Genomic DNA, 8,602 nt, shown 5'->3' with positions numbered 1-8,602 from the left:
TAATCTTGATCCTCCGGAATTGATTTTTCATGGTACAATGAAGAAGTTAGCAAAACTGCTTTTTGTATTTTGGCACATATCAGACTAAAGTCTTATTAGCATTAAAAGCCAACTTGGTTGAAAAAACTTCTATGTCTTTTGCAGGCAAATAGCTGAATGGAATTTCTAATTTGTTTCTCCTCATTGTGCCCACATAAGTAAAACCTTGTTCTTTGAGCTTCTCCACTAATTCAACACAAGAAAAGTAGTTGCTTCCTGTAATGTTTTTGTTTAAGTTCACATTGGGTTGCACAAGATTCAAAACTTCCAAAGTGGGCTTTAGTAGTTTTTTTGACTATGATGTTGGGTTGCACTGTCAGACCCAAGAGTATCTTGTCTCCTAGCCTAGTATCTTGTCCAGACTTCTTAGTCATATAAAACAAACACACAGTTGCACTCAAGTTAAATTAATGTAAAGCAATATTTTCACACAAAAACTTTACAACACTTAGAAGAGTAACTCTACTAGCTGGTGGTGTTAGACTAGGCCACTGGGTTGTAGATGATAAATGACAGCGCAATGAAGCTGTGTACTAGCACTGCTTAGCGGGAACTAAAATTACCTGATCAGGCAGTCCTAACCACCAGGCTGGTCTAGTGGTGAACGCGTCTTCCCAAATCAGCTGATTTGGAAGGTGAGAGTTCTGGCATTCAAGTCCTAGTAACTTCAGTATTTTTACATGGATTTGAATACTAGATCGTGGATACCGATTTCTTTGGTGGTTAGGTTTCAATTAACCACACATCTCAGGAATGTCAAACTAAGACTACACTCATACATATCCTCTGAAGTATTATCTGAAAGGTAATTACCGGAGGCTAAACAGGAAAAAGAAAGAAAGTTGATCGGGCAGTGCTAGCTCTGCAAGGTTTGGTGGGAAAATCCTCAGTTGAAAATATTTGGGGTCAAAAATGACCCCAAATACTGCCACCCTTACTGCCAGGGCAGTAAGGGTTAATATTAAATTTTGAAATATTAAAAAAATTAACTACGAATTATGAAATATTAAATAGTAATATTACAGATTAGAAATTGATACTTACAGAAACAAAAAGTAGGTAAGACATTTCAGATTCTGCTTGGATATTTAGTTGAATAGTAACATAAGTATTTCTAATACAAACTGTAAATTATTAATAAAAACTTATAAATGTGTAAGATTTTCTTGATATTCCAGTTAAATTAAATTTATATCTAAATTTAAATACAAATATACATTTAATCTATAGTCTCATTAGTATATGGATTTAGCATCATGGTTTCCAGGAATGGATTAATTACACAAAATGAGGGATACATTAGCTATTAAATCCAGATTAGCAAGGTAAATGAAAATGTTAGTTGTTATATTGGATGTATATAATTAAATTTATTATCTAAAATGTATTGGAAAGATATGTATGTATGTAATGTTATACTCAAAAAAAAGTTTTAATTCATAACTTCTCAAAGCAGCAAATTAATTTCAATAAATAATTTAGTAAATAATGTTTAGCAGTTGAAATTTAATAATTTCATTAAAATAACAGTTTTACTTGAATAATAATTTCATTCAAATAACAGTGTTTTTGACTCTTTTAATTCATTTCAAATTTATTTTGTGTTATATTATTTTTTCTCAGTTACTTGCTTATTAATGGATGATTTGTTAGCTTCATTCTAGGAGTAGATATTATTTCATTTTGAAATCTCATTAAACCAAAAAATTAAACTATTTGACATGACTGCGATCTTTAGGGACAAAGCAGAATTTTAAATAAAAAACCTAAACAAAATTGGCGTTAGTTTCTTGTTAAGTGCTGCTATCTGTGTAAAAGAATGTTTGATGTTGACACCTGTGTGTAGGTAGAGTGGGGGAGTGGGATGAAAGAACGTTTGCCATTGCAAGTTGCGGGGAGTTGTTTAGTTTACTGTAGGATTATGTTGGTGATTTCGTAGTTAGTTTAGTGTTGTGTTGTGGCGAAATGTGTTATAAGTGGTCAAGATAATTATCAGTTGTAAACTTAATGTTTTTAATACTAAGTCTACAATGTTAGAAATGAAATGTCGTTGCCTTTTATGTAAGTAAACAACTTTTTTACATATAACCTAATTTATTTAATAAGATTATGAGCAACTTGTGAAAATTATTGCACAGTCGTTCATTTATTTCTATGTTGTGTTAATCAGTTAGTTATTAATATGGCCTTTCCAATATCGCGAATCATGTGATATTTTTATAGTTTGCTGTTTGTATTAAACTTTTGACAGCTATTTAAATTTTATTGTTAAGTTCGTTATACAGAATAGCTTCAAACAAGAGTTGGAAAAAATTACGGCGGTAATTTGTTCTGACCGTTGAGCAGATGATGATTTAAATCTTTTCTTTGGCTTTGAATTATTTTTACTTCAGTGCTTACAGAATTATTTTTTAATATTTTCATGGCTTATTTAATTAATAGTGAAATGTATTAATTATTTACATCCTGTTAGCTGTGTGGTATTTTAGTGATTCATGTATTCTTGTTTTCATGGTTAATTTTATTTATTTTTATAAATTTATTTTAAGGATATAATTTTACTCTAACGATGTAAAACAGTTTTTAATCAGTTGGAATCATTAATAAAATGTGCTTAAAAAAGTAATCGGCCGAGAGTTATATTTGCAAGTTACATTTTTCTTATTTAATTATTAAAATTTACTTTTTGATAAAATTAAATTTGAATAATTCTTGTCTAGCACACAACTACCGTTAAAGATACCGTCAAAAGGATTTACAGTAACAAAATCGTTTACATTAATAAAAATTGATAAAAATTTGTATCATAAATGTTTATTGGACTAGTTAGGCCTTTGTAATTAACTGGATGAATGATTCATTAATTGTTATGTAAATGTAGTTTTATTAAGGGCATTACTTATACAAATATTAGATATCTTTAAAATGATTTTTTTCATACTTCCAGTAATTTTATTTACACAAGGAATATTTTTTAAAAAAAGATTTGTGTTTGTTTTTCGTATTTTTTATTAGCCAGCGCTTTTCATGAGTTTAATTCCTTTGGCGTGTATTATTTATTAATATCAGATAATCCTTTAAAAAGTCACAGGTCGGTTAATATGACTACATGTTAATATGACTACGGTTAATATGTATACATAATATGACTACAATTTAAATATTTTTATAAGATTGTCTTCTGATTTTATTACTCTCTTTAAATTAATATATTATGCAGTTGAGACATTATATTTGTTATGTGTATTAAGTAGTTTCATTTCGGATTGGCTTTTTTTCTAAGGAAGACTAGAATGATCGTTACAAAGAAAACAAACTTGCTTTGATGTAGATCGTTACTCCATAAATCGTTTTTTTTATTTGTATTAAAAAATAAAAATTTAAGACGTAATATTTTTTAACCTAAGACTTTATTAAAGTTTCGTTTTTTATTATTTTGTTTTATAATAAGTAATATAACAGTATTATTTTTTTGGTGTGATTTTTAATGGATATCAGGTAAATCATTTTGGATTATAAAGCGTAGTTTATAAAAAAAAATAATATTAGAATAAAATTTTTGTCTGTATTTTGAAATTCTCTTATACAGTTCTGAACTGTATACAGAAACATGAGGTTTACATTTAAATAAAATTTAATGTATTGATAAAAAATGCATTTTACATTAACTAAGTAAACTTGGTTAGTTGTGTTTGTATGTACGTCACTGCAGGTTACGAAATAATATTTTAACATTTAACAGTTACAAAAAATGTATGTTTTCAAAGAATTATTTGCTGGTTTTGAATTTCCGAAGAAAATAAAAATTATGTCATAGAACGAAAGGGTTTGGTTACAGAAATGATCTTAGCCTCTACATCACAATTATTGTGTACCTGCTATGATATATTTTTAATTTTCTGGCAACCAAAGCAAGTAAAATTTATTATATTTTTCTCAGTTTACTAATGTTTTCAAATAAAGAAACCTCTACTTATAAAGAAAAAAAATTGTTTTTAAACTAAGGATGTCATATATTTTAATACGAGAATTTTTTCTAAAACGTTTTTTCTTCATGATCTAACAACCGAAGTTATTTGTCTTTGACATGTAATGACACATAAATATCATCACATTTATTATTGTTTGTTACAATATTGTATTATTTTATTTAATGCAACCTAACCCTTTAATAAAATATCCCTTATTTATAATTTATTTCAATTATATTTGGAATTGAATTTGATATAAACGTGTTCCCGCTTAAGATTATTTTAGTAAATTAATTATTTCTATCATGGCTCAAAAGATTTCTGTGTAGGTCATCAGTTTTTTGATACAATCAGGCGTCATTAGCGATAAGTCAAAATAAAGATAACTAAATTAAAAAGAAGTTTGTTAAAAACAATATTAAGCGGTTCGTTGCGTATACAATTAAACACGCTGTTGTGCCTAAGTAAGCGTTTGCGGTCTCGTATCGTTTCCCACTGCATTTATTTGTTTTCTTATTTTTGTCACGATGCAAGTTTTTACTATTTGCATATATTGCATCGTTTGAAATCCTGCTAAAAGTGTGAATTTTATCACTTTATGCTTCGTTTAAATTTAATAAAAATGACTTCATCTTTAATTTCTCACCATCTCAAAGAATATAATAAATAAAAAAAAAATTTCTATCAAAAACTAAGTTGCTGATGATCATTGAGCCAAGAAGATGCTCGACGAAGTTTTGTTTAAAACTTTTATATTTATTACCCATTTAACAAAGTTACGCCTTACGTAAGATAGTTAATTTAAACTCGACTATTTAATTCGTTTAAATAAAAATTCTCAATAGTAAAGCAGTATTGTTTGTACAAACATTTGAAAAGTTACCACATTTAGTATTCATCAGTTATCAGTTCTATCATATTTCTATTTGTAGGCATGTATTCTATTCTCGGGGGCAACTTTTTTAAAAATTATTTTCAAAGGGGGTGGAACCCACCCTCACCGCTACACCTACCACAACTCAAAAATCTTAAATGGCAATGGTAACTTTTAATTAAACTAATTGACAACCCGAAAAAAATGAATGTTGGTGAAAAGAAAATTAAAATCCGCCCACCCCTTCACTCTTTTTTTAGATTATGTTGGAATACGGTGTTACTGGCCCAAAGAATTAGGTCTGAAATCGTCCGTTTTTCTTTAAAAAATGTGGGTTTTAGGTTATTCCAGTATTGCAAAAACGTACCAATAAACACAGCATTAGTTAAACGTACGAAAAACCAATAATAGGTACCTACTACTTCGCTGGTAACATGTTGAAAATTGATTTCCGGATAAACTTAACGATTAAATACAAACTAATTCATAAATGAATAATTTTTAGTCAAAAGGAAAGCTTAAAATCATTCATTTATTAATTTTGTTATGAAAAAATAATTTAAACACGTTTTTTACCTCAAAAAAGTAAAAGTATCAATTCTTAAATCATTTGTTCAAAATGATTCCCATTTTCCTGTAAACAATAATAAGTCTTTGTTGATATTCACACCTTACTTTTATTGAAGTTTCTTTAGTTACATCCCTCTATGTTCTTACAATTTTATTTTTCAACTCTTGTACTTTAGTAGTAATTTCTTTATTAATTATTGGTTTTAAATGATCTCACAAAAAGAGTCCAGTGGTATAAAATCAGAATATTTTGCCGGCTACTCAACTGTTCCTCTTCTACTTATCCAATGTCCAGCGAACATTTGGTCCAACATTGTCTAACTGGATATGAACAATGGCTGGTGCTCCATCTTGCTGAAAGTGAAGCATGTCTTCGTCAAGCTTCATGTGTTTTCATTGTCATATAACTGATTTTTTAAGGCATGGACTATTAGTGGGTGAATAACTTAATCCAGCAATTTCAGATACATTTTACCTTCAAATTCTCATCGATAAATACTGGACCAGTTATGTTATCACCGTAAATCCCGGCCCACACGTTTATTTGTTCAGGATGCTGCGTGTTTCAAACATTGAAAACATGAGTATTTACATCTTTCCAGTATCGGCAATTATGTTCACTAACAAAGCCATTTAAAAAGAGATTCATTCGTCAGAAAAACATATTTTTCGTAAATATTGAATTGGTATCTATTAACTGAATTATTTCTTCATAGAATTAAATCTTCCTGTCAAAATCGATCCTCATTCAATTCTTGATGCAGTCGAATTTTATACGGAAAAAATTATTCAATTTTAATGTAGTGAAAACATAAACATAAGAAACCCCCAGTTTCACGGAATATTTTACGAAATGAGCTCAGAGGATTTACTACTTCATTTCCCAAAATTTCAACCATAGTTAATTCGTCTAAAACCTTTTGTCCTGCACGTTTCTTATTCATGATAGATCCCGTTTCTTGGAAGTTTTTTTGCAAGTTTTACAGAGTAAGAGGGTGAAATATTTTTATTTGGATGAAACGCTTGGGAAGTTTGCACATTTATTTTGTTCTTCGTATGTAATAATTAGTTCAGTCCTTTCTTCCATATTGTAAATCATTTTAGCGAGACAAATTTACAAAAAGACAAAAAATTGTAGATTGCAGTTGCCAACTTTTGAATTCAAAATTTCCAAGTGTTAATTGAATTAAATTTAATCGTTTGATTTGCAATAATGGAAATTTTACTGCATTAATGATGGTATTAATAGTCATTAGAATTTAAGCGTTAATTATTTTTTGATCATTGAACCAAGAAGATTCTCCACAAAATTTTGAAAACATTTATATTTATTACCCATTTAACAAAATTACGCCTTGCATAACATATCAAACTCGACTATTTCATTTATTTAAATAAACATTTTCCTCAATAGTAAAGTAGTAAGAAAAATTATACAATTCTTTGATTAGCTTTCTGTTTTTCCATTTTACTTTTTCCTCTTTAAGAATCTCCATCATTTTCTCCCTCTAGACTCTCACATGCCTTCTCAAAAATATAAGAAACATAAATTGATTCCTCTTTCTATCTCTAACCGTCTGTAGTAACCTGATATCATCTCTGGTTTCTCTCCTTCTTGAAGTCAAACTGTTCCACTTCTGCACACTTTTCTATTATTCTTACCGATCTCTGGTTTATATCTCAAATTTTAAATTTAGGTACGGGCTATTAAATTTTTTGGCCTGCGTTCTGTACATTTTCTGATCTGGTTTTTATCAAACCGTAAAAACTACACATGCTATGTAAAACAATCAATTTTTTTTTAACAATTCAAATTTTCAATCTACTGCAGAGCACTAAAATAAATTTTTTTCCGCACAAGTTCTAATGGAACTTTTCACGTAGTATTCAAATGTGTAAATAAATTTTCTCCATCACTAACAAGACTCGTTTTGGTCTAACACGCAAATGGCTATTGAAAAGATAAATTAAAAATACACACGTGCAGTTGTGTTTGTCTATAACGTAATGCGGTTTAATTTATTATTGAAAATTTTTATAGATATACTAATAAGGGGTGTGACCGGTAGAAGCCGTATTGCACACAAAAGCAGTTGTGACAAAACGGTTATGTTACATTGTATTCAGTGTTGTATCGTTATTTATATACGCGTAGTACTGTATAGCCGATATAAAAAAGAAAAAAACAGACTACAGAATGTAGTCAAGCCCCTCCGGTGGTATGCTGTAGTTTATCATTGTATCGAGCTGTGTAGTGGTATAAACATTGATATTGTGAAAGCCCACGTATCTAGCACGATACTATTGTTATTTTAAGCTTGTCTATAAATTTTGATCGATGATTAATAGCTTAAGAATACGTAGGTGCAAGCGTAGTATGTCCTTTGCAGATTGTACAGATATAATTTTGAAAGCGTGAAGAAATATATCAGGAAATACAATTAATTACGATCTATTATCAGCTATTAATGTAAATGATCATACCGTGCTACATAAATACCTTTGTCTTTATTTATTAATTTATTATTGGACAAATATTCGGCATTTGTTAAAATAAAATGAAATAATGACTCTCATTTCTTGATAACCAAATGGTGTTCACAGCCGTATATACAGATTTAGATAAAAAGCTAAGATTTCAGTATCGTTTGCTCCCTTTAAAAAATAAGTATTACAAAGCAACGTGAATTAGCTAAAAAGAAAATTTTGAAAATTAGATAAAATTACTGTATTGTACTGCTTTTAATAAAAGAATATGATGTCACCACATGACTTCCTTGTTCGCTTATTAAATTACATATTTTTGTTTTGTTATTATTAAATTGTTTCTTGTAAACATTTTTTTTTACAATCATAGGTTAATAATAATATATTAATAAATCAATATATTTAAATTAAAAAAAAGGGAAATGAAGTCGGATTCTCGTAGATGAGCCTTCCTCTTCTAAGATCCAAATATTCCATTAATTAAAATTTTATTGGGCTATAATTCTGGAACCAATGAAAATAAGTACCATTTATGATATATCGAAAAGATCTCAACGAGGGCTTATTACTGCAGTTAAGAAAAAATCCAAAACATTTAAATTTTGGGCTTTTTTTGGACAGTTATGGTCCAGTTGATTGTAATCAAAAGGGGAGGTGCACA

At 28.9% G+C, this 8,602-nt stretch overlaps 1 protein-coding gene across 2 annotated transcripts in view; it reads left to right on the top strand.

The window, feature by feature from the left end:
* The first annotated feature begins 1,942 nt into the window (after window positions 1-1,942).
* The window catches only part of crb (cell polarity complex component crumbs), a 332,998-nt gene continuing 326,338 nt past the window's right edge, over window positions 1,943-8,602 (top strand). The window contains exon 1 of one of the 2 annotated variants that reach the window (XM_075371826.1): window positions 1,943-2,100. In XM_075371826.1, the coding sequence (XP_075227941.1) occupies window positions 2,070-2,100 (31 nt within the window). In that variant the 5' untranslated portion in view covers window positions 1,943-2,069. The remainder of the gene's footprint in view (window positions 2,101-8,602) is intronic. The other variant, XM_075371827.1, reaches the window with a different exon arrangement.

This window comes from Lycorma delicatula, chromosome 7, assembly GCF_047948215.1.
Source record: "Lycorma delicatula isolate Av1 chromosome 7, ASM4794821v1, whole genome shotgun sequence".
Classification (NCBI taxonomy): domain Eukaryota; kingdom Metazoa; phylum Arthropoda; class Insecta; order Hemiptera; family Fulgoridae; genus Lycorma; species Lycorma delicatula.
This window is presented reverse-complemented; position numbering and strand designations above follow the sequence as displayed.